Below are 26,062 nucleotides of genomic sequence, written 5' to 3' on the forward strand. Positions count from 1 at the left end.
AGTGGAGACAGTGCTTGGGAGGGCAAGAAATACAGAAGAAAGTAGTCTTAACAAGTTATCACTCCATCTGTCTGCAAAGGATGCCTGCATTTTCTTGTCCCTGGGTACTGCCTCCCCTTTGGGCTGTGAGAGAGGCAGAGGCTGAGCCAGTACAGCCCCATACCTGCAGGAGATGGGGGCCCTGCTAGGTTATGATTGGTCTAGAGACAGAGGTCATCTTCCAGTAACTGGACTGAGAAGACACTGTGGGATGTGAGTTGTGTTTGGAAGGACTGTAGGGGGAAACAGGAGAAGCAAAAAACCATCTTAGCTGGATGCTGACTGTGGTCCCTGAGGAAATCTAATTTTGCTCTACAAAATCTAATTTTTTTGCCACTGGTGTTTGTACTCAAGGTTAAAGCACCTGAGTGGAGGTGAAGACATCATTCTGGGAATGTTTTGCTTCAGATGGGTTGATTACAAAGAGAATTCCTTTTGTTAGCCTCGTATTAACCAGGGGCTATGAGAGGGATGATGACTGTTACTTGCCTGGTAATGTGAAAGTGTGCAATGAAGGATAACATAATGCCATTATTAACTAAAAGAAGTTGAGGGAGTTCCTTTCCCTCTTGGTTAAAAACTTACTTCTTCACACAGGTTAACACAGTGCTCTGGGAAGAAATCGAAGGGGTGGATGTGTATAGGAAGAGAGAGGGTGGGGATGGGTGTTCTCTATATACTTTTTCCGTTTGCTGCTTCCCTCCAAAATTTATCAGTCATTTGGAAATTGGTTCTGGCAATATTGGTCTTTATGTTGTAATAGGAGGAGTCTGTTAAAGGTGTATCTGATGGGTGATGGAGTACTTGTATGAGTTTTCATCTGTTAAGATGTTACCAGGTGGTCGTTTTCGGGAGTAGTTGTTACATCCCCAGCTCTAGGTGAGCACTGAGTGGAGGACAAGTTGGAAAGGTGCCATTTGGACTAGCAACCTGCAGTTCAGCTCCAAGGGCTGCTGGAGCAGCCTTGCTGGAAATATCCTTGCAGTTTGAGCCAATGCCCTATATGGCTCCATAGGCCAGAGAGTGAATATTAACATGGAAATAGAGAAGTCTCACAGCCTCTGACTCAGTGCATCTAAGTGGCATGGAATGGGGAGAGCTTGTAGGGGGGTTGACAGGATGGATAAAGAAAGCTAATTTGGCTGGGAAGCATATTGCACTGTGGTAAGATAAGACCAACTCTGTTTCCTTGTGCTTTTGCCCCTGGCTCTAGACTGCAGAGAACAGCAGCTATTTAAACATCCCCATAGATCTTCCTCCCTTTTATATGAGGCAAAAAAGGGACAATATTTTTTTAGGAAACCTGAGGTGTGAGTACATGCACAGTTTCTGAGTTGAGTTGTCTGGGAGATATGTATGCGTTATTTCTGTGGGTATATACTGACAGCCTTGTTCTGCAGAGACTTTTTCAGTACAGAGGATTTTCAGCATCTTTGTATTTATTTTCCTATTTTGTTTAAAGTAGTAATTCATATCTAGTTTTTCTCCTACAGCTCTGAATGGTACAAAGGAAATAGTGATGAGCCATTTGGATGCCTGAGCAAAAGCACTGGATGCCAGAATGCCTGTATTTGCCAGTGGAATTGACATACCTACTAAGAGACCAAACCTGATCAATTTGGCTGATGCACTTCTGTCCCCACCAAGTAAAGGTTCATCTTGAACACCTTTAATTTAAAATTCTCAGAACCATCCTGCAGAAATGAATGATGGAGCAGAGGGCTGCAGGACCCAGCTGCCTTCCTTCCTCTCGAGCTTCTCTTGTCTGGGGGATCCCTCAGCAGGACTTGGGACATCCAAGAGCTGGAGACAAGCCAGGTTACTCTCCTCTGTCAGGGTGGGCTTGGTCACGATGGGTTCACTCATGTGTACATCCTTTGGTGAAGTCACCAGGGCAGCAGTGATGTGGAGCAGGTAGACCCTGTTTAGCTGGAGATGGTCTCTGAGCCTTGCAACAGAGACTCCACCAGCAAAAGCTAGTGAAGCACTTTCAACTTCTTTGATTAAAACCACAGTAAATGAGCATTTACTTGTGATGGCTAAGTGAAGTTGTAGTACCGCAGCCTATGAGATTTTTTTAGATATTTTAGTGTTCCCAAGTTAATGAGCTTCCTTGAGATAGGTATGTCTTTTCTCTTGACGCCTATCATCATGTCTTAGACCTGGCAGAGTAGGATTTGAACTGTTGAGACTGCTTAATGCAGAGATATAAATTGCTATTACTTTTGCTGTGGTGTGTGGTCTGTGTCAGTTTTCCCTCTCAAAGCCAGCCATTTCTGAAGCAGTCCTTCTCATGCTACAATTTTGCTTTCAGTGAGGAAAAATTACTTACATTTCTGTGATGAGAAAAATTATTTCTTCCCTAATCTGTGATTAAAGACCAGTGGACTTTTGAAAAATACCTTTTTACTTTCCTCTAAGGAAACTATTCATTCTCTTGTTCTTCATGACTGACAGATATCTATCAACTCCAGGCCTTTAGTGTTGCAGTACAAACCTCTGCTGCATGCATTTAAGCAATTCATTCATTTGCAGGAACAGTACCAGGCAGTAATCCCCCATGAACAGTCACACAGAAATGGGTAGTGTGCAGTTGTAGCACATCAGCAAGATAGGTGTGCAAAAATTGCTCCATTTCATTATGGATCTAACTTCCAAAAATTTGATGGTGTGAGGCTTTTCTGCTGTTTAACTTAACTGATTTCTAATGAAGTGTGCTGCAAAGCTTTTCTGCTCCACCTAGTTGAGGCATTGGTTGAGAAAGAGTCAGCTTTCCAAGATTACTTAAATGGACCAAGTGTTTGACTCTTAAAAAAGATAAAGGAAATCTTCTTGCAAAACGATACCTTTCTTTCTGCTTCTGGAAGGATTTTCCTTTGGATACCCTTGGCTCTGAACATGATAACGGTTAGTTATTTTTGAGGAGTAAATGTCTGGCCATCAACTTTTTTCGTCTTTTTCACATTCATTGGAGTAGCCTGTGAATGACATGCTGAAAACCAATGTTTGTTGATATGGCAGATTGGGAAAACACTCTTATGATAGGTGTTTTAAGGCTACTGTAGATCATTACCAGACCCTGGAGCAGACTCTAGGATAGATGGAAAAGTTTGCTTTACGTTATTTGTGCTGGTCATGTAAGCTGCTTTTGGCTGAGCTGTTTAAGGGAGAAGCTGAAAGTGGATGCTCATAGCAATCTGATGGGTGTTCTGAGAAAAGTTATCACAAGGGCTCCTCAGGAGGTAAGTGGTGCAGAGGTGTGGTGCTCATCAGTGTGGGTAGGAAGCAACACCATGGTGGGTGCAAGCATCAGAAATGGCTTTGGTGAGTGAAGTGGCAGAGTCCTTCAATCACAGAGGGACCAAGGCAGGAGCTGAGCATCTTCTCTTAGCACCCTGCTCCCAGGTAGGAGGCCCTGCCACATCTACAAGCACACTGTGAGGTTTCCTTCTAGCATAACGGGGAACTGGCTCTGTTTGCACTGGCTAAGAACCCAGCTTTAAAAAAAAAAAACAAAAGCAACAAAACAAGCTAAAAAGTACTGTGATGCTGCTATGGTAACAAACATCTAGAAATGCAGACAGATCTCTGTATTAACTGCAGGCTTGGGCTTTATAGCCTGTGCCCTGGTGGTTGCATATGCAATCAGAGACAGAAATGTTGCTGTAAAGGGAAACAGCAGCATGTTTATGATACCTCGGGATCTTTTCAAATATGAGACCTACTGCTCCCTATGCTTGAGGCAGGCTAGGAGCAGGCTGTTGGTGTGTGTCTGTCACTACCCACCCAGGCGATGAGAGGTGAGCGGCCAAATGCACTTAGCAGCACTGTTATGGCTAAGCAAAAATGGCTGATTATGGGATTGGCACTGCAATATCCAGCAGTTTGAGTTTATGAACACCTTGGCCTTGTATCAGGCTTTGAGAGAGCTTAAACTAGTTGGATAAAACGGGTATCATTTGCAGCTTCCAGCAACACATTCAAAGGCAGACCTGGGAGAAGGCAAAGGGAGCTCAGCTGGTATGGTGCTTAGTCGTGCGTGCAGTGGTTCTGCGTTTTGCTTTGTTTTCATTCTTGTTTTCCAGTTCCACACTGTTTTGGGCAGTGTTAAAATCCCACTAGACAGAAGGTGCCAGCAGCAGAGCGCATTTTGTTTCTGGCAGAGATGGAGCAGGTTCTTCCAAAGCACCCCTAAAGCCATCTTCCTCTCCACAAGCATCTCCCGGGAAGTATGGCAGGACTGGGCAATAGGTAAGGAGAAAAAGGGAAGAAACTTCCACCAGGGCAATTACAGAGATGTAGGGGACCCTGCTATAATTGTGGAGACTGATGTTAGAAGAGGAAAAGACCTGTTCTGATGAGAGGCCTGATGCACCTGGAGGCCTGGATGATGAGAGGACTGGAGCACCTCTCTTACGAGGAAAGGCTCAGGGAGCTGGGCCTATTCAGCCTTGAGAAGAGATGACTGAGAGGGGACCTTATCAATGTATATAAGTATCTGAAGGGAGGGTGACAAGGAGATGGATCCAGGCTCCGCTTGGTGGTGCGGAGCAATAGAACAAAAGGGAATGGACAGAAACTGACGCACAGGAAGTTCCACCTGAATATGAGGAAAAACTTCTTTACAGTGCAGGTGACTGTGCCCTGGAACAGATTGCCCAGAGAGGTTGTGGAGTCTCCCTCTCTGGAGATATTCAAGAACCATCTGGGCGCAATCCTATGCAATGTGCTCGAGCAGGAAGGTTGGACCAGATGACCCATTGTGGTCCTTCCAGCCTTACCCACTCTGTGATTCTGTGAAAATGCTGCCTCCTTAGAAAGGTCTTGTTTTTTATTCTGCAACCCTTTCTGAGGATGATCCTGAAGGGATCCTGGCATGTGAAAAGGAAGCCACCTCTTGGAAAACAAGGACTTCTCTGGCTTACTGCTGCTCTGGCTCCCCTTGGGACCAAGTCGCAGGCCTGACTACCATTTCAGGCTTCAAATTTATTAAAGCTACTGACCGTGAGGTATCACTGGGGAATTGATCTGGACACTTTTGTCATGCCACTTGTTTCTGTTCTACTTTGTATGTGATTGCAGGGAAGCAGAGGAAGAACTCCAGGGAGATTGGTCTCCTGCATCAGGACACACATTGGCATGTAATTATGTGCAGTTGTGCCAATTAATGCTTGTAGTGGGCATGCATGGTAGAAGTAGCTTTGCTTGACACTTGTAATTCAGGACTGCCCTTTTTGCTGAGTGCCTAACTCTACAACCTTAGATATGCCTTTTAATATTGCTTTGGGGAAGAAAGGGCAAGAGAGAGAGAACTGTATAAAAAGCTGTATGTATTGACAGATTGTGAAGAGCATCAGTACATGTTGCTTAAACATCTATTAATTAGGGAAAAAGATTGAAAAATGCTATCCTGACAGTTGGCTGGTTCTTGAGCAGTGAGTGTTACTCAGGACATGAGAGCTGCCATGCACACTCTGGCTCACACCCTGCAGCTGTAGAGACCTCACTGGCAGCTGCCTTTGTGATAATAAAAAGTAAGGTTTGAACAGTTAAATATATTTTATTCATTAGAAGAGCAATATTTAGAATATTGCTCTTTCTTGACATTGGGTGTGTTGCTGGTCCAAGCACCTTTAGCATTGGCAGGGACAGACTGTCTGGAATAGGGCATGCCAGTGAATACACTACCTGGGTGCTGTTCTGGATCCAGTGAATACACTGCCAGTGAATACACTGCCTGGGTCCATAGTTCTGCCATGTTTAAACTCATTATACAGAATACCTTTTACATCTAACCAGCTACAGTAAAAAATACTTATTCCAGACTGTGTAATGCAGAATTACAAGCCAGTTTCTCTTTCTTATTCACTTTTTGTAGTCTAAGGAAAGGCCTCTCACATCTGGTGCTGTCTGTCCCTGCGCTTGCAACCACAGCTCTGCTTTTAGTTTTTTTGGGGTTTTTACATCTACTTTGAACAAACCTGTCAGCACATTTCTTTTGTTCATGTTTGGTAATCTCTACATTCCCTTGTGGAGTCAGAAATGCAGAAACCCAACAAGAGCAAGCCAGAAATGTGAAGAATGTCTCAACATCTTTTTCTGTTTGGGAGAAAATGAGTTCTGTTACAGACGCCATGTCTCCCAACAAGCTGTTTTGCTTTTAACCTTTATCTTGCCATTGCAACCTCCAGCTAGAAATTTATACATTATTTGTCTTCTGGGTAATGAGGGCCATTTATAACATGTTAGTTAAAATGGTTTCTAAACACAAGCCATTTTCCAGGGCAAATAGAGAGTTGTAAGAAAGGGAAGTTCAGTGTGTTAAGCAGTTTGATTTTTCCAAACGACTGAAAGGTAATAGAAAACTGAGTCTTGGATGAGTACTGTGTGTGTTTGTTTCTCATTGTTTATATTTTTGTTGTGGTGAAAATTCTGTCCTGCTGATGTCACTGGGAGTTTTGCCACTGAATTTCCCTAGTCATTTACAGACACTCAGACTTTCCTATTGTGTTCTTCTGAACACAAATAAAGCCTGTGTGCTTCATGCAGCTCCGTGCTGAGAGAAGAAAGCAGAACTCACTGAAGAGAGCTCATCCTCATGAGCAACCCTGTGGGCTTCATGGAACAGTGACAGGACTGGACATGTCTAGGTTTATTTTTCATTCATCTTTAGGAAGGTTCCTGAAGGTGTGGCCAAGATTCTTTGACCATCACAGCACTGGTGGCTTTTTGAGGCTGTGCTCTCTCTTTGGGGAAACAGATCTGCGTGGTGTTCCTTGGGCCATGGGAGGTAGCAAGGCTGTTATGTTGCCCCAAGATGTGAATAGAGGTCACTCAGTCCTACTGGCTATACTCAGCCATCGTACTTTGGAAGAGGAGAATTTTTAAAAAGCATCCTGTGGATCTCGAGAAGGGAAAACTGTCTTCTTGACAGTATTGGTTACTCTCACACAATGCTCCTATGGAAGCCAAAGTTTAGGATCACAGCCCCACCTACCAGAAACAGACACCCAAGTTTTTGCTATGACCCATACATGAGCTTTGAAGAGTGAAAGCTTGCTCACAGAGTGAAAACTGCTGAGCTGGCAACTGGATTGGAGCCATCTGGGTGTCAGGGAGGGAGGGGGTTATGTCAGGAGTGCAGGTTTTGTGTGATGAGAGGGAAATGGGACCAGGTTGCAGGACTCTGAGAGCATTCTGAAAGTGAATGAATATGTGGAGAAAAATGTCAGACATATCTTTTCATAAATGAACTCAAAAACAACAGCTCCCAAAGTCAGCCTGATCAAATTTATGGCTAAGCCAGGCCAAGGAAACAGCTATAGCCCAAGGTTTCTGTAGCACTGTTATTGCTGACCACAAACATTCAAACATTACTTGATTTGAAAATTAAGTGTTGTGTTCTTTACCTTCTGGATTTTTAATTTCTATATATCCACCTTTTTCTCTTCTGCAACTATGAAGGCAAAAAAATTATCTTATTAATAGGAAAGCTGTGAGTTCTCCTAACAACATAACCCAGGAGTTGCATCTTTACAAGATGATCGTACAGTATGGACCTGTGAGAACTGTGTGTGCAGAGTCAGACAATGGCTGGCCTTTGTATTGGACAGGGATTGATTGAGTAATGGATTTTGAAGATCCTTGCTATCACTGACTTTGTTTTGCTGCAGTTTGCACCTGCAGAATGAGACAAGTGGCTGTGTAAGGGACTGCGGCACTTTGTGCACAGGCATGTTTCCATGAGCAGTGTTTGTGCCATACCTGTCCTGAGTGTATCTTTGTGATGCCTGCTTCAGTGGTTCTGTTCTTCCTTATATGCCCAACTCTTTCCTGGTTGACAGTGATTAAATGGCAGAACTGAGAGGCTGTTGAAGAGGCCTCTATTAAAAATGTGATTGAAGTCTAGAATGACAGAGGCCTGCATAGCAGAACACAGGTGTTTTTTGTATTTGACAGGCATATAGGAGCCCATTGCATTATTCTTCATTGGTATGCATCCTTGATTAAATTTGCTATTGGGGAAGTGAATTTAATGCCTTTGCAAATGGGGATCCAAGCAGGAGCAGAATGTGGCTCTGAGGGTTTTGTCAGTTCAGTTTGATTGCTGAGTCCTGGAATTGGAGCAGTGCAGTAACTGAAAAATTAATCAATTATAATGGAATATCATTTGGCTCCTAAACAAAATGGCAACAACCTGATATTTTCAAATCTTCATGGACAAATAGACAGTGAGTTTTTCCACTGTTAGAAAACAATGTTGCATGCTGCAGGACTGAGTGCATGGCAGAGGAGATGTCTGAGTGAAGAAGGTCTTCACTCAGAAGGAGTGAAGGAACACCCTTCACTCAAAAGGACTCATTTTTGTAATAAATTATGGATCTATATGCACCATTGCTATTGTCACTACAGAAGAAATATCAGTACAGTCCTTGGGAATAGATCTCACGGCTTCAAACCTCCAAAATACAAGTCTACTTTGTGAGCTGAAGGTTGTTCTTGAACTTCTCTAAGAAATCAGGTCATAATTCAGTGGCAACATGGGGAGTTATATTAAGTCACTCTGTTTAATGTCAGCTTGGTTGCATTTTCATATTGGGCTTGTCTGACTCCCAGCCAATGGGTCCTGCCAAAAGCCTTTCTCTGTGATGTTTAAAAGCTAATGTGAGGAAGAGCTATGTGGAGCATCGTGGTAAATTACCTGACTCATCAAAGTCATGTCCTGCTCAGGTGTTATTTCCTGGGAAGACAAGGTCTGTGCAGGCTCTGGGGCTGTGGGCTAGCCTCCAGAGGCAGCATAGTACTGGGCCCAGCTGGCACAAAGGCAGGAATGTGGCTCCAGAGGCCAGACTGCCACCTGGCTCTGTCTGAAGGATGTGCAGTGTTTCCCACCTGCCTGCTGCAGCTACCTGTGAAAGGCTGTAACAGAATCTATCTGGTAATTAACATGGAAAGAGAGGAGAAAGTTGATGTGGAATTGAATGATATTTAAAATCATGATTGTTTGAGGAAGACCTGCTAACAAAAACACATTCGAGAAAAGTCTTTCCTTGCTGGAAGATGGGGAGAAATTCTCGTGTCCTGCTGGGTTTGTCCCTGGTAGGGTTATGAAGTGTCCTGAAATGTCCCCTTGTCTTTCTGGCTCAGCTGTGCATGGGCACAGTGTTTCTTTGGAGTGTGACCGTTGGCTACTTGCAAAACCACGCTATTTTATTCTTAATCTTCTAATCTCCATTTAAAGCTCTAACCCTTGAGGATGAATGATTAAAAAGGTACTTCAGCTTCCTTTCTCTAGCCTTACTAAAAAGCCCTTGCAGCGTGATCTTGAAGGCAAAGAAAATGAGCCCTAATCTTAATGTATTTAAATACTTAAATGCTTTGAATGAGCGGTGCCCACTTCTCAGTGCTAGCTGACCTCTGCTCATCTCTTAGGTAACTAGTTCACTGCTTACTACGTTAGCAGCTTATGAGGCCTAAAGTTGCTTTGTCCTTTTCTGTGAAAATATGTGTGTCGGCATCTGTCACTCTAGACAGTTGTGATTCACTGGGAGGAAAGGACTAAATGTAGGTCACTTGAGTTCAAAGGGAATAGATTAGTACATCAGTGCAGAAGGCACGTACACATCTGTGCAGACAGCGTAGGTGGGGGAGTGGGCATAGAGAGACACAGTTCATGTGACTGATGTTTTATGAAGACCTAGACCACCTTCATTTGAACTGTCTTATTGGTTTTGTGGGTGCTACCAGGTGAACGTGGGGACATCATCTATCTTGATACAGAATGCTGTATGTCAGTCTGTTGTGATACAGGTGCTATAAATCAGGGTTCAGGTAGAAGCTAAGAGGCCACTGAGCATCTAACACTTAGAAGACAAATAACAAAACAATGTTCCTTTTTCTTCCTTGTTTTCCCAATTCAAAATCACTGGGAAACCAGGGGCGTCCTTTGCATATTTAAATGCTTATGAAGACTGGGATATTTTTCCAAAAGAAAAAATGCAGCTTCTCATAGTGCCTTTTTTACTCTGAATACAAACTGTATATGTATGACCTTTAGCAGAGCAGTATTCCTGACCTATCTATCTCACATTGGCCTTTTTAACGTGCTTGTAGCAAATGTGGGTAGAGCCCTTCCCAAATCTTTGTTCGCGAAGCCTAGTCATGATGATTCCTATATACAGTAAGTAACCTAGATGGCTTTTACTAAGGAGGTTTCCTGTGTGATACTAAACAGATGTCTGAATGCAGACAGCTTCATGTCCATGTGACCATCTTCTCTGTGGAAAACCTTCATGCCCAGCGGCACAGTGTCCCCAGCTACCCACTAAGACCTCTTTCTGACAATGCTGCTGTTTTGGTGTGGGTGCCAGCATAAATGGTCAAGTTCTTTAGATATTCAAATAGTGTACTGTCCTGTCTGTCTTCTCTCTGGCACCAGATGTTGTCGTGGATATTTACAGATATAGAGAGGTGTGCTTGGAAAACAAGTGCTATTTCAGGGAACAGCAACCCCAGAGACCTCACACTCCCTTCTCATTTTGGAACTCAGCAATTTTGAAGACCATCCACTCACTGTTTTTCATGGGGTGTTCCACACTGGTTTTCTCCTGAAGTGAAATACAAAAGCATGAAGATTTATATGAGTAAAAATGGCATATCACAACAAAGTTTGCCAAATGGGAAACAAATGGCTTTACTCCAGGATATGAGATGAAGACTGAATGAACACAGAAGCCAGATGTATGTGAGTCTTGACATGTGGGTATTTATACAAAATCAATGTATGTGAATGTCATAAATATATTAAACCCAAAAATAGTAATATAATTTTTCACATTTTCATAATGGACATTTGTGTGCATTAGACTTCAAACTGAGGGGAGAAATGGGCTTTGGCAACAGCCTTACCTCATCTGGGATCTGGATCTCTATGGTTCTGAGGAGCCTGATTTTCTCTGGTTCCAAACAGCCTCATTTCCTCTGAGCTATTTGGAAGAGAGTGCCCTCAGGCATCTGTCTTTGAAGCCCTTCTGGCTTCCACTGCTTTTGCTTTATTCAATGGCTCCTAAAAACAAATGTCCAGAAGGATACCTTAGGGCATCATGTCCCCTCTCTCCAGTTATGGTCAATATCTTCCTGCCTCTGGGCAACTGGGCCACAAGACTTTATAGGATCTAGCTCTTGCTAACTACTCATAGTCTATTCAGGATTACCTAGCTAGATCAAAGATGGACATACTTTACAGAAGTAATCTCCTGCTATATGTTATATCTATATATGCTATATCTGCCTTGGCCAGCCATAGAGAATGATGAACAGTAGTATTGTGCACCTGTAACACGTGAGGTATAATAAATTCCAGCTTCTCAGGTTATCATTCTACAATGAATATACATCAGGACTGTATTCAGAGGGGAGTCCAAGTTGGCATGATTTATGCATTGATTGTTAATCTATGTGGGCATGGAGAGGGGTTAGTTGGTGCTGAAGCCAATGCCTGCATGTGAAACTGGTGCAGTGTTATGCTGACCTAGTATAACCAGTAGGCAGCGGGTACTCCACGCTCTTTAGGGCTTCTATTTGCAGAATGAATGAGACTGATTTCTGCTGTAGTGCTGGCGCTTGTGCAATGTGTGTTACTTTTGGCCATCCTCCAGTTGTCAATCCATGCTGCTTTGCATACCTTTGAGGCCTGGGCAAAGTGATCCATATGTGCTTCCTGGAAGCATCTCTTCTCTCCTGTAGACAAGGACAGGCAGGGTCTGGATGAAGTATCACAAGGTTGCTTTTCCACAGAGTCACTAAAGAGATGGCTAAGTAGGATCATTAGGCAGAGGCCACATGGCTGCCTCAGAAGCAAGTCTGTGTGTACTTAACGAGGAGCTGGGACTGCACCTTTTTGTATACTGAGAAGTTGGATGACAGTAGTGGTGTGTGAAGCTATCAGAGAACGACTGTTTGTGACAGAGGCAGTAATTTAATTGCTCTTGGTTTTTTTGGTGTGTTTTTTTTTTGCTGCTCTCCCTGTAAACTTCCCAACACTGTCAGACCACAGCAAGTCTGCTTGAAAGTTAGTGACCAAGCCTTGTCTATCAAGACAAGGTTGTGACCTGTAAGTCAGCAACATCCTGTTTCTAAATTCTTCTCACTAACAACCCATGTCTTCTTGTAACAGACATCATAGGAGAGTGTGATGTTCACCTATCCCATGCTGTAGGGATTAACATGGAAAACACTGTGCCATCTTCTGTATCTCTTGGAGGAGGCTCTGAAAGTAACATCCAAAATTGATGGGTGTGGAAAACCAGTTGCCATGGAAAACAAATACAGAAAGGTAGTTGCATCTCCTTTCTTGTCTTGCACAGGATTTCCACCTTTACAGGCCAGATTCTTGAGGACACTTTCCTTGTCAACAATTCAATGTCTGGCAAAACTATGAGGGAAGAAAAGAACAAAACAGAAAATGTTTAGTGGAATCACATGACTTCCTAGCCATGAGGCAGGGATGGAAAGAAAGGGTTTTTCAGGACTGAAACAGAAGAGTGTAGACATGCAGTGTTGCAGAGTTGACAGAGAATTGCACAGAAGGCAATACATGCCAGGAGACTGTGGAAAAGAATAGGGAGATGGAGAAGCCTTTGGGCAAGCATAAAGACTGGAAAGCAAGCCCCAGTAGACCTTCTCTGCTTCTCACTCTTACCATCCCTTGGCAACTACAGCTCTGTCACAGGGCCTGGAGAAGTGCTGTTTGCTGGTGACCATGGCCTTTTCTCGGAGAGTGTTGGTAATAGCCTCTGCTGGGAGCCCACCACTCGTGTCTCCAGCCCAATTTGGAAATGGCAGCTGGCTGTCCGGTGTTGATGGTGGTAGAAATTCTTTTGTGACCAATTAGCTGCTGTGATAGCTGATCAAGTAGCTCTACTGCTTCCATTGTGTTGCTCCAGTTTGTGCGAGCTACAAATGAAACATTCAAATTGGTCTCTGAGCTCCTCTGTCAGCACTTCTGAAGAACAGAGATGGTTCTATTTAACTGTGGTAATTTTTATTAACATTTCTTAGTAGAAGTTCCATAAGAGCATGGTTCCTAAACCACATTTACAATGCTTTACACAGTTAAACAAAGCATGAATAAAATAGGCCCTATGCTGTCAGGCACAGGCTTTTCTCTCTAAGTACTATGAGAAATTTTTTGGAGAAGTGTACACACTATTTCATGAGACATAACAAAAGCCATGTGCGCACTGAGGTTCCTAACCCCGACTGGAAATGCAACAGACCCTCTAAAACAAGTGCTTTTGGCTACAGGTATTCAGCTCACCTTATCTTGCAGGTTCAGCCCATAGAGAGTAGCTTGCTGCCTGGGAATTTCTGGGGTGTTGCTGTAGCTCTCAGTCCTGCTCTGCCTGTGATCTGAGCCATTCATAGCCCATCCATGTGCCACCATATGGGTTACAGAACTGAGCAGCACTTGTCTCTGTAGCATCCCCAAGCACTGCTGTGCTTCCCAGCATCTCATTGCTGGTTGTGGTGCTGTGCCATCTTGTCCACTCTGGAACTTGTCTTCAGGTCACTGGGACAGCATATGGAGCATGTGGAATAAACTAGATTTTTCCAGAGAAAAATTTCACACCATGCAGGCCCCAGCAACTCCACTGTGGTTTGCAGAGGTGACTTGGCTCTGACCTTTGCTCTGAAAGAAGAGGATCTGCTCAGCCAGCAAGGTTGTATCTCAATCCAGTGGGTTGAAACTGGCATTAAACCAGTTCAGAGGGGAGGAATCTGCTGAGACCTGTGGAACTGGTGGGAGGGAGATGCTGGCAGGGTTGGGGATCATGTCAGTGGCAGAATGTGAGGCTGCAGCAGTGGGATAAGTTGAAGGGGGGGCCTGGAAAGGGAAGAAGATTTGGTGAAGTTATTACTCTTTGCTTTGTGTCCATATTGATCAATTGATCAGTTAGGTCTTCCAGAGAGAGACACTTACTGGGGATGGCTTGGAATTGATGCTTTGCATTTCTGGGGATTTGGCAGAGCTGACACAGTCATGAAAATGAGCTTAGAACAAAGGAGAAGCATGGCAACCCCTGCTCCATTTGTTGTACTGGCACTAAATATTTGTAAGAAGTGCAAGAACTGCAAAGTATACATCGTGTCACATAAAACTGCTATTGGACTAAGTTTACAGTAACTGTAAAATTATTAATTGCATTTACCTCTGAGAGTTTTGCATACCTTACTCTAATTAGGTAACAATTCTTCGTGACCTGTGGGGTGTGGTTATTGTCCTAGTTAGAACAGCTGTGACCAGTTCATCACTGTATGGGTGTAACACAAAACTATGTATTCTATAGCCTTCCATGCCATTTCCCAGAAACTGTTATCGATGAACCATTTACACCATCTGCCCAGAGCAGCCTGACTCCTCAGGCTATAAACTGGGTGTTAAGAGGCCAGTGAGATAGGAGGGTGCCCCCTGTCCTCACACCCATTGTGGAACTCCCCACCCTGAGGGAGGTACTGGGCATTCCTGCCTGAACTGGAGAATATATAATCTTGGAGTCTTGGGACTTTTTTAACCACTCGTGGGATCCAGAGGAAGACTGCAGACCATCATTCTCAACTAGACTGCAACCACCACTCTTCAACCAGACTGCAGACCACCACTCTCGACTGGACTGCAACCACCACCCTCGACCGGACTGCAATCACCACTCTTGACCAGACTGCAACAGCACTCTCACCAGCTGGTTTTCCCCTCTCCTTTAACTTTGGACTCAGGGGGCCCAACAAACACCACTCTTGTTCATGCCCCAGGGTGCTGGGTTATACATTTGGGTTTTGTGGGTTAAAACCAATTGTTTGTCTGTATAACCGTACTTATTGTATTATTTTATTAAATTGTTATTCTGATTTATAATCTCTCTTTTGAGTTGGATTCATTTCCCCTGCTGGTTTACCTTTAAACCAGCACAGTTATTCTTTTTGAATTTGACCAAACCTGCTGTTAAAAAAATGCATCTTGGGGTCCTGAATTCCCCAGCTCTGGTTTTAGTGGCTGTTAGCACAATGTGGCAGTTGGTGTGCCTGTGTCTGGTGGCAGACAGTGACAATGCACAGAGGTGAATGGCACAGTCTGTATTATAGTCTTACTATTTAACAAGGAATCAGGCCTAGAGGAATATCTCTGTGTTAGTCAAGAAATGAGTTTCTCAAGTTTTCATAGATGTGCATGGCATTCATTCCTTACCCTTAATCCCTTGCTAACAAAGTTAATTTCACTATTTAACTAGTGTCTGGTCTATTGAACCATCTCAAAACACAAATAAGAACACACTTTCAACAGCAGACAAGCATATGAGTCCATTCTGTCACTGAAAGGGAAAAGCATTTATGAAAATGAAAAAGGGCAGAATAAGATTAGAAGGTTTAGAGTATTTCCTGAAATTTTGATATGCAAATTTTGTTGGATGCCTCAGCAATGTTTGGGACAAAACTTAATTTGTGCAAACTGTTTTCTAATCCCTAGTCTAGACACTCACATTTCCAGTGCCTATTCATCTTTATTTCTGCTTTTGTATAGCACTACTTTTTTTATTTTTTTGATCTATCACAGAACATCAGTCATAAGGAACTGGGGTCTTCCACTGCCCTAACTCCACCTTGTAGTCCCAACCTCAAGCGTAGGGATATAGAGAGTGTGTAATTACATTACCTGATGAACTGTAGGGGTCTGTGGTGCCCCTATTGAATTGCATTTACTGTTTTCAGACAATTTTTTCCCACATATTGAGATAATTTTGAATTCTCATCCTGTTACCTAATGTGTCTGACATTTTTTCTGGATTTCCTATGGATTTGACATACATACTCTGAATATCCAAGGTACTTATGAAAATACTGAATGGTGTTGAATCCAGAACAAACCCTTAAGACCTGCCCTCACCACTGCTCTGGCAGTGAACAGCTAATAATTCTGCTCAGACAGTGGTTTTCCAAACCATTTCACCCATTCTTCAGTAGTTTCACCCAGACTATTATTTTTCTAGCTCGCTAATGACAACATCTTAACAGCCCATATCAAAAACCTTATCAAAGTCATGAAGTATCTTATCTCTTACTTTTCCACACCCTTGAGCCTGATTACTCCATCACAGGAGAAAATTATGTTGATCTGATGTGATCGGTCTTGACAAATCTCAGTTGGCTGTTATTTATTACTTTGTTATCTTCATGGTGCTCATAGATGAATGTTTGATTACTTGTTGATTATCTATTGATTAGCTGCCTTTCTGGAAGCTGAAGCCAGACCCTCCTATCATCCCCTGCAACTTCTCTTCTGCCTGTTTGAAGAGAGCACAAAGTGATACTGTCTGAGATAAACTACAAGTGGGACTTAATTCTTAACTGACAATCAATTCCAAGTGCTCTTCTACCACTGTTTGATGTATAAACTATGTAAGAACCATAGTATCTAGAGGAATTATCCCTGATAGTTCAAGTTTAAACGTATCATGGCCTTGAGGTCACTAGTCATGTCCCTGCTCACTTCCCAGGACTCTCCCCACCTTGCCCATGGCCCAGGACCCCATGTCAGCCCCCTGAGACTTTCCCCACCCTGCCCATGGCCAGGACCCCAGGGTCTCTCAGCCCCTGCCCCAGTGACACTGCAGCAGGGCTGGTCTCCACCTCCCAACAGCCTTGCCTGCCTGGGGCCCCCATCCTATCCCGTCCCCAGAGAGGTGCCCAATACCCGGGACTGGGGCTGCCCTGGTGCCCCTCGCTGGTGCTCAACTTCTGGCTGGGGTGTGGGATGGTCCCTGGCTGCCAGACCCTGCTCCACACTATGGGGAGTCCCCAGCCTTTGCACTGCCCTGAGAAAAATGTCTCCTGAAAATTTATTGCCAGTTCCAGCATTTTCTGGTATGTTCCTGGCAATATAAACCAAAACGAGGTGTTACTTTTCAGGGACCTCAGGGAGACATAAGTAGCAGAGGGCAAGTGAGTGAGTGCAAAATATTTAAAGGCATGTGATAAGCCAGGCTTTTGCTGCAAATCAGCATTGTTTTCTAGGGTGAAAGGAAAAAGAGAAATGGAAGCTAAGTTTGACAAAACTCCTAGTATGATTTAGAGAAAGAAAACATTTCAGTTTTTAGAGGTATGAAAGTAATTATTTTTCTCATCATCCTGAAAATACGATTTTGAGGGAGATTCTAGGTAGCAGGCTGTGAAACCAGCCATAAAAGTAACTGAGATGTTACTGTAACCCAGTGACATGCCTGGTTGGTGGGGTTGTGGTGGTGATGGCTGCAAGAGGTGGGAGAGGATGGTGGCCTTGAGAAGGGGTGGCAGAGCAGGGCATTCTCTGCCTGGAGGAGCGGAACAGAGGCAGACTTATCCACTGGAGTATACCTATGTGTGTCCTACACCATAAACATAGGCTTGGTTGTACAGTGGTTGAAGGAGTTTCTTTGTGTTGAAAATAGGAGCACATTTTTTCCCTACGAAAAGACGTTTCCCTCGTTCTTGTATGGTAAGAAGGGGAAATATGAGCATCAGGCTGACTTTAGCTGTATTAGGCATAATTTTATGGGCCGTCTTCATTTTTTTTTCTGACTTCATTCATCTTCTCTCCAAATGGAATAGTCCTAACCTCTAATTTCTCTTCATCCTCCGGTAGCTTCCTTCCAGAGACAGGCTTGACAAAACCTGTGCTCTGGCCACGGTTGCTGGGTTGTCACTGATTCAAATAATTGCTCACAATGGTTTCAGTTTTCTCTGTTCCATTTGCAGTGCACTCAATTTGCTGTATTTCCCATCTTGGCAGACCGAGTGCAGGGTTTCATCTGAGCATTCATTTCGTGGGGATGCTCAGATCTGTAACCTGAGTGGTCATGGTTCATTTGAAATCCATCAATGTACACGAGTAGTTCAATTTTTTTTTTCTAATGTTTGTTATCTTACACTTCTCCATGCTGAATTTCATTTACCATCTTCTTATCCAACACTCTGGTTCTCCTAGGGCTGTCTGCACTGCAAGGTAGCCTTTCTCAGAGAAAGTTGGAGATATGTAGGTTCTTCTAAGCACTCTCTTGCTTAAGGAATTTGCTGTGGTGGTGGGTCTCTTGAATTCTTTCCCAGCCCACTAAGATGGCTCAAGCAAAATGTTGTGTGATAGTGGGGACCACACTCTTTTCTCTTACCCTCTATAACTCCTAAAAGGAGCTCTTTAGCAGAGGGAGAAATGTGATCAAGGCTGGTATTAGAGGGTATCCAAACTATTTTACATAGAATGATCTCAGGATCTGAGGATTATCCAGTGCTTTGAATGAGACGTGTATGTGCCAGTATTTGCCTCTTGCAGCAGTTTTAGGGAGCTCCAGCACTCCCTTGCACAAGGCTGGGAGTATTTTATGGCTTCTTCATGACTTGGTCTACCAAACGGCTACCACAGACAATTTGTTAAACTACTTCTGTTGTATGAACAATCCCGATTGCTTTATAATCCAATATTTTAGAGTTTGTATGTTTTTTCCAACCAAAATCTCCTGAGTTCAGCATGGGCCAGAGCTGTGCCTGTCCTCTCCTCTGGTGACACTAGTGAATGGTTTTTAGGTGCTGGTTTTGCACTGACTCTATGGCCTCAGAAAGCTAGAGGAAAATTAGGAGAGGAGAGGGATGGGTCAGGCATTTTAACTCTTGTGGGGTACTGAGGACAGTCACATGCAACTTTCAACTGTATTACGGACTTCTGTGAGATTGGGAAAATCTGGGCAAGGCACAGCAGGGAACTTGTTAAATCAGCTGCCTCTGTATTTGTATGAAATAGTGATTGTCAAAAGGCTGAAACTGTTTTTCCTCAAAATACTGTGTTTCAGCCACCTTGGCTGGAGACTGTTCTCAAACATGCATCTCCTGGAAGGATTTCCGAATGTCTGCAGCCTCACACATTCTCTGTAACAAGTGCTAAAGGGAATTTGGCTCTGCCTGTGCTATCAGGAACATCAGCTTTCGTCCCAAACCCAGTCGGCAAGGATAGTGAGGCCTGCAATTTTCCTCAGAGAAGGCAATTATAAAACCCAGTCTATGAGGGTTTCCTGCTCTCATTTCTTAGTTCTTGCCTATTGTGTCTTTTCTCCATACCTGAGCCACTTACAGATGTGTAGCAATGTCTGAACTTATTATCTGTCTAACCATGTGTAGGCAGCTCTCCCTGATGCTCTGATGCTTGTGTCTGCTCTAGATGACGCGGACTCCCCAAGGAGAGAAGAACAGCCGGAGGGGTTTTGATGAAAAGGCTTATTTGTCCTCAAAGCAGCTGAAGGCTGGAGAAGACCCTTACCGCCAGCACGCTTTTAATCAGCTGGAGAGCGACAGACTCAGCAGCGATCGACTCATTCGGGACACCAGGCACTACAGGTACCCTGCAGCCCTTGCTCTAAGCCATGGCTGCTGCTTGGAGCAGGGAGACCACTGTCCTCCTGTGTTGTTCTGCAATGTTGACCAAGGATGTTTGGGGTTTTTCTTTGCCAACATTGGTCCATTACTTCACTGAATTGGATGGTTAATCTGGAAGGGTCTCAAATGCTCTGAGACCCTTGACTAATTCAACTCCAGCCTGTGACCTTTCTAGCATCTCTTTTTCCAGGTCCAAGCATCAACTTTGCAGCTCATATTACTCATCTAACAGTTGTTTTTTGCACAACTCCCCTCACAATCATGGCTTCCCTCTCCTGGCTGCAAAGTATACCTTTGTTGCAGTCTTGCTTTGCTCTAGTGTTCATCACCTGCTGTGCCCTGGCTGTCTGAAGCTGGTTTGGTGCCTTCTTTCCAGTCTGAGCATTACTGTTTGGATGAAGGCTGCTGGGGTGGGGATAAAACTAACGTGCAACTACAGTTTGATGGCTTGTGAAGTCCTGTTGTTCTGTCCTTATTTCAATGGGGGTGAATTTATTCAGCTGAATAAACCCATCCTTAAATTGCTAATATGCTCAAGTAATGTAGTTTCTGGAGTACAAAAAGGTAATGCTGTATCTTGAAAAGTGTAGGTTTGATAGGGATAGGATAGTGTCAAACAGTCTCCTTAAGTCCTAGACCCTGTCTGGAGTTGCAAAGCAACATTTCACAGCTGCTGGGAACAGGAAACCAGCCATCTAACTTGATTGAAACTGTGAAAGGGATGTCAGGAGACATGGAGTTTTGTAAGCCTGCCAGCACTGACAGCCATCAGAGTTCTTATGAAGGGAAGCAGTTGGGACCTTGGTTGTAGGATCCAAATCTTGTGCTCCTGTTCCCCAGCATAGTACTTGGGATTGGTTTTCTAGTGACTTGGAGGCAGCAGTGCCATGTCCTGTGGTACTGACAAGTCTCTCTGCCATGCAGAATTGCTGTTTTCTGTTAATCTGCTGTCATGTTCTGGCCGAAAACTAGCTCACTTCAAAGGTGAGTTATTGTTTATTTTGATCTGCATTAGCATGCAGAGAGAGCATGCTTTTTGTGCAAAGCCTCATCTGTGCACTTCAGTCTGAAGAGCAACATATATGTAATCCCCAGCAAATGTATGGCCATTTCAGACCCAGCTTTGCAAGGATCCCCTTGAGCAATGGAGAGTCCAAAGTAGTATATAATCAGAACAAATAAACCTATTTCCGTGTTCCTACCCTTTAAAGGAGTGGCAGTTGGAGAATGAGGGAACTGTGTTTGAGTATCTTGCCTTATAACGATATTGGAATAGTTACTGGGATGGCAACTCAGGATGAAGACTTATTTCAGCTGATAGAAGTTAGATTGTGGACCTGGCTCTGTGTTTAAGGAATCGGGGGAGTCAGTAGGTCACTAACTTGCTAATTTTTCTTCAGGCACCCAAGCAGAGCATGGACATACTTGACTCCATATCCTACAAGTTCCTTCTGCCTTAGTATGTAGCTGTTTCTTTGATCCAAAGCAAAGACAGGGTCAACTTTCGAGTGCAAACCTTGTCCTTGTCCTCTGTGGTGCTGTAGTAATGCTGAATTCTTTGGATGACTTCCTCAAATAACACACACATTCCTGATTCCTCAATACATTTTGTATGCATTACATCATAGAGTTATTTTGAAACAATAATAAATATGGTATGTCTCATGTCTGGTCTCACATTTTCTACTTGAGTCTTTATCAAAGGTTTCTTCATATGTTTATAAACTGTTGTATGAAGCTGCTGTCCCCTTAATAAAACATTAAAATGAAAAAGTCATAAACCAGTAGGATCAAATGTGATGATAAAAACAGTAACAGTTTAGCAACAACCATAAAAGAATACTAAGTAAATGTGGAAATACAACTAGTGGCTCTAAGAAGTGATTTGTATTCCCTCCCAGGATGGATTCAGTCTATGCGTGGCCTTGAATTGTTAAGAACAGGTGTGGACTCTTCATCAGACAGGGAATTAGTGCTGGCTGACTGCAGTTTTACCCTGGCTGGAAGTTAAGAAGGCAGACACTTTGGAGGAGCAGATCAGCCCAAATCTGCCATACTTAGCATCTGCCAGAACTGGATTCAGGATTCACATTTGTGAGTTGTTCCCCTCACAGAAACTTTGTTCTCCACAGGGTATGAACAGCCCTGGTGCATATTAATCCTTAGTTCTGAGTGTGAGAATGTATGTATGTACCTAACATTACAAAGTCAGATGGGAAGACATAAGGAATTGCTCTTCACTGCCCGCTGAGCTGTTAGTGTTGAACCTCAGCAACTCCCCAATGCAGATTACAGCACTAGCTTGTGTTTTCCTTTCTGTAAAGTTCAATATCCAAAGAATTTGAAGTGCTTTATGCGGTGATGCCTGGGCGTACCAGCTCCATGCATCCTCAGCATATGCATGTCCTATGCATGAATAAACAAGATTTTATGTGAATCACAGGTAAATGCAGGGACTAGAGTCCATGCTGTTGAATCTTTTCTCACTGTAAAACCCACATGCCCTCCTTAGTGTGCACCTTTGCAGGCTTAGGTATCACAGCCTCAAAACTGCCTTTCAACAGGCACATGTCTTTTTAAGCTCTGCCAACCTTGGTACAAGATCTGCTGAGGCCTCCCTTGCTGCAGCTCAATTGTGCTGTTTCTAATTTTAGTATATTACTCTCTTCTTAGGAGTTCTAGGTACATTGCTGCAGTGGCTGCTGCTGAGTAATGTTTGTCTTACACTTCTGCTCTCCTGTGTTGCAGGTGCACTTCTGTACGCTATGACACTGACTTGCCAGCTACCAGTCTCATCATCACCTTCCACAATGAGGCGCGATCTACTCTGCTCCGCACGGTGAAGAGGTGAGTTTAGCAAGGGATGCTGGGCCTGGATGGTGGAGTCAGGAAGGGTACTGGTGGAGAAATAGGAGTTTTCCAGCAGTTAGACAAGCAGGGTGACTGCAGTTCCCCAAGTGCTAGTGTTCTAGCCTTCAGCTGGCCCACTAGGACAAGCCAAGGGCTTGGATTGACAGTGTGGGCATATTTTCAAATACAGAGCATATCTACAGTTACCCACTATATGGCTCCTTGGGGGGGCATCACGAGCAGCAGGAACAGGCTGCTGGGCTTGCATCCGCAGGTAAGAAGAGTCTGTGTGAGCTTGGTTTGGAAGAGTGAAAAGGGACCAAAGAGAACACTGTGTGTTGCCTGATGCAATGAGTGATGGAGGCTTAGGAGGGACTATGTTTCATAACCAGAAAAAAGCAGTCAGCTTCCTGCTAGGGCACGTGTTCCAGAAGCTGGGACTGGCTCAGTGTGGGTGGGAGCACAGCTTATAAGTCTTTCAAGCAGAATGTGATGGACAAGTCTTGTAGAGACCGAGCTCTTGTGGTCTGAGCAGGTGCTCAGAATCGCTTGCTGGTAAACAGTTGCTGAACCTGATGGCCCACCAGATCCTCCCTGGGGCTTTGCACGCAGACCCTGCTGAGCCTGCAGGACACTTGCTATCTTGTACCAGTGTCTCTTCATATCTGAGTATCAGCAGTGGCCAAATCTAACTATGTAAATAGGTGGCATAGGGCCTGTCAGCATCCCCAGGTAGATGGAAGCATGCAGTCATCTGTACTAAAAAGCAATGCTCCAGCTGCTCCTTCACCCCCCTCTTCCATCACCCCCACAGAACCCAGGTAGGCTCCTTTCCTTTTAGTTTTCACAGAAAAAAATGCCCTCTGCCTTTTCTGACTTACCAAGTCATTTCTCAAAGGGTCTCTGAAGCCTGTATGCAGGTCCAGGAACAGCCTGTGGAGGCTGAAGGAAGAGTGAATTGTCTGTGTAGAAGGTTGAGCTGGTGATATCACTAGCAGGAGTGCATTATTCATCATTGCCACTTCTTTCCCCTGACAGGTCCTGTGGACCTATGTGAATGTGCTATGTGAATAAATAACAGGCCTTTCCAAGTTAGCCTCATGGCTAGAAGGCTAGGTTTCTGTCTGCCAAGTTTGATGCTACTATGTTTCCAGAGACCTGTATATATTGCATTAAAATGTTTTTTTCTTCTTAATTGTATCATTTCCTTTTCATTTGAACTATGCTGTGAGTTCTACAGAGTCACTGTTCAGAAAATGAGCAGAGTTGTTTGAAACCATGGTGCTGCTAGGGCAATGGGACTGAGGATGCCAGCAAGAAGCCATTTGAACTGGCATGTTCACAGGTTCTGTCTGATAGCCTATTTCCCATTTTTTTCCCTATTCCCCTTCTTAGTCTCTTGCTGGATATTTTTAGCCAGTTGTCTCAGTCTACATTGAAAACAAATAAACAAAATTTGTCTGAAGGACTCTCTGCATGGTACTAGTCAGATTTGGGGCAGAATGGCCTATTGGTGTGCTGGCCTGGTCCCTTTGGCAGCTTGCAGGTTGGGCAGCAGGTCCAGTTGACTGTTGCCTTTACCTAGAACAGAGGAGGAAAATGGCTGGAGCCCACAGCAGAAGGCAGGCATCCAGCCCATGCTGCCTCTGGAGACCAGGAGGGACAAGCAACAGCATGCTGGAGGGAGTAAGTTACTCATCCTCACAGTCACTCCTCTGTTTCCCCCTCTCCCTCATATACAAACATTTCTCCCATCCTCAAGGGGCAACAATGGCACATCATTCCCATTGCCTCCATCCAGCAACAGAGATCCCAGAGACAGCAAGCAGAGCTTGGCAACTGCTGAGCTACCAGAAATGTTTGTGCAAGTCCATGTGCGATACATGCAGGTGGGGTTAGCAAGAAAGGTCTGCAGATCAGGATCTGGCCCCTACAGCTGCCATGTTTAAATGATCCTGAAATATACTGTAGTGCAGGAGTCTCATCCCTGGGTCACTTCCCAAGGCATTATGGTACCAGCATCACCACTTTGTTGAGTTATCCTGCAGAGCTGACAGAATAACACAGTAAGCCAGTATCTGGCCCAGGGGAGTGCATTTAGGCTCCTTCTAGTTATAATTTAAGAACAGTTCAATCCCAGTACCCTTTTCATATATTTCTTCCTAGAATTTCCCAAAGTTTTTTGGCTGATCTTTGAGTGCCTAAGTTCAGGCACTCAACAGCCAGACTTGCAAAGATCTCAAGTATGAAAACCTCAACTAGTAATACATATTCTACTCACCTCAAAAGATTAGACCTCTCAAAATGTTTTCAGACATAGAAAATTTTTGGTTTAGTGCTGCTCATGTCCACTCAGTTGTCCTCTTTCACCCCTACTTCTCTTATAGCATCCTCACAGTGTAATTATGATAACAGAACTTGAGAAAAGGCCCATAATAACAGTGGAATCATATTTAACTTTCACAGGATACATTTCAAATGGTTCATTCTAATTCTCTAAATAATCATGCCCTACCTAGCTTAAGAAAGCTCTAACAGATACAGAAATAATGACAAGCTGCAAGTCTGACTAGTCAGCAGGTAAACAGGCAAGCAAGCAATGCAATTTTATGGTTCCTGTTGCTTAGTATCACTGTGGTCCTTCGCAGACTCACAGCCAGGTCATAAACCCAACAGAACAGAACAGCCCTGTTCCTTTGATAGTTGACTTATCCCAAAGTGCAAGGGATGCAATGTAATTACATAGTATTGGTGCATTGACTGTGTATGTAAATTGAGCAAAAATTACACTCACAGCAGTAATTCAGCCTGGCACATTCAGATGAGTTCTGCTGAAAGACAGGACCCTCAGGTTACAGAAGAGGCCCTGAAGAGCACTGTGAAGTCTTCAACTCCCTTTCTATAACATCACTGTCAGCCTGCAAATGGGACAGCTCTATGCCTCTTCTAACAGTGCAGCCATGACCTGAGCCTTTACCTTTGTGTATGGTTGTCAAACCTCCAGTGCCTCAAAGGCAAGGCTCCTAGCCAATGCTTGGTTGTTGGACACTCCAAATACTGTAGAGCTCAAGAGGAACTCAGCTGTCGGGATCCCTCACCAGATAGGGATAAATTATTGACACTTCTGACGTGATTTAAGGAAGGAGTAAATCAGTCACGTACACTGGCTGTAAACCATCTGGCAATGAAGAGTACAGCTGTAGCCAAAGGTCTGGGAGGAAATTCCATCCACTATACCATTCACAGCAGAGTACAGACAGTTCTTCACAACAGCACCCCCTCCAGTGGCAGCAGTATTGCAGGGTCCAATCTGAACAGATAGGTCATCCATTTTTCAAGTCTTTGTTGGGATCTCTCTTACTAGGTAGGACATAGCTGTCACTCTCAAACCAGTTACTTGCTTGGCATCCTGTTCTCTTTCTCATTTTCTGTGATTGATGTCTATGTGTGATTAGTCATTAAGCGATACCATCACCTCAGCTGCAGTGACCATTCCCACAGAAGGGAAAGTCAACTGCTTTGTTATCTGGTCCCTTTCTTTCCTTTTCTGATTTCAGTCACTATTGCAAGGACTGTTTGATTTTGGTGCAAATGTAAAGGTGAATGGTCAGGCTCTAAGTCAATGGACTCGAACGGCTGCCAGTGGTTCAGTGCCTATGCAGACAGCCTGTAAAAATTCTGATTAAAAGGATGCTATTGCAATGCTAGAGCGCTTGGTGTA

The 26,062-nt window shown here is 43.9% G+C and overlaps 1 protein-coding gene across 3 annotated transcripts in view; it reads left to right on the top strand.

Moving 5' to 3' along the window:
• Positions 1-26,062, top strand: part of GALNT16 (polypeptide N-acetylgalactosaminyltransferase 16) — a 74,804-nt gene that overhangs the window by 16,346 nt on the left and 32,396 nt on the right. For 2 of the 3 annotated variants that reach the window (XM_027642293.1, XM_027642294.1), the window contains exons 2-4: positions 19,277-19,452; positions 20,464-20,475; positions 22,240-22,338. In XM_027642293.1, coding sequence (XP_027498094.1) covers positions 19,277-19,452; positions 20,464-20,475; positions 22,240-22,338 — 287 coding nt within the window. The remainder of the gene's footprint in view (positions 1-19,276; positions 19,453-20,463; positions 20,476-22,239; positions 22,339-26,062) is intronic. The other variant, XM_027642295.1, reaches the window with a different exon arrangement.

Source organism: Corapipo altera, unplaced genomic scaffold (assembly GCF_003945725.1).
Source record: "Corapipo altera isolate COAL_440 unplaced genomic scaffold, ASM394572v1 23b, whole genome shotgun sequence".
Classification (NCBI taxonomy): domain Eukaryota; kingdom Metazoa; phylum Chordata; class Aves; order Passeriformes; family Pipridae; genus Corapipo; species Corapipo altera.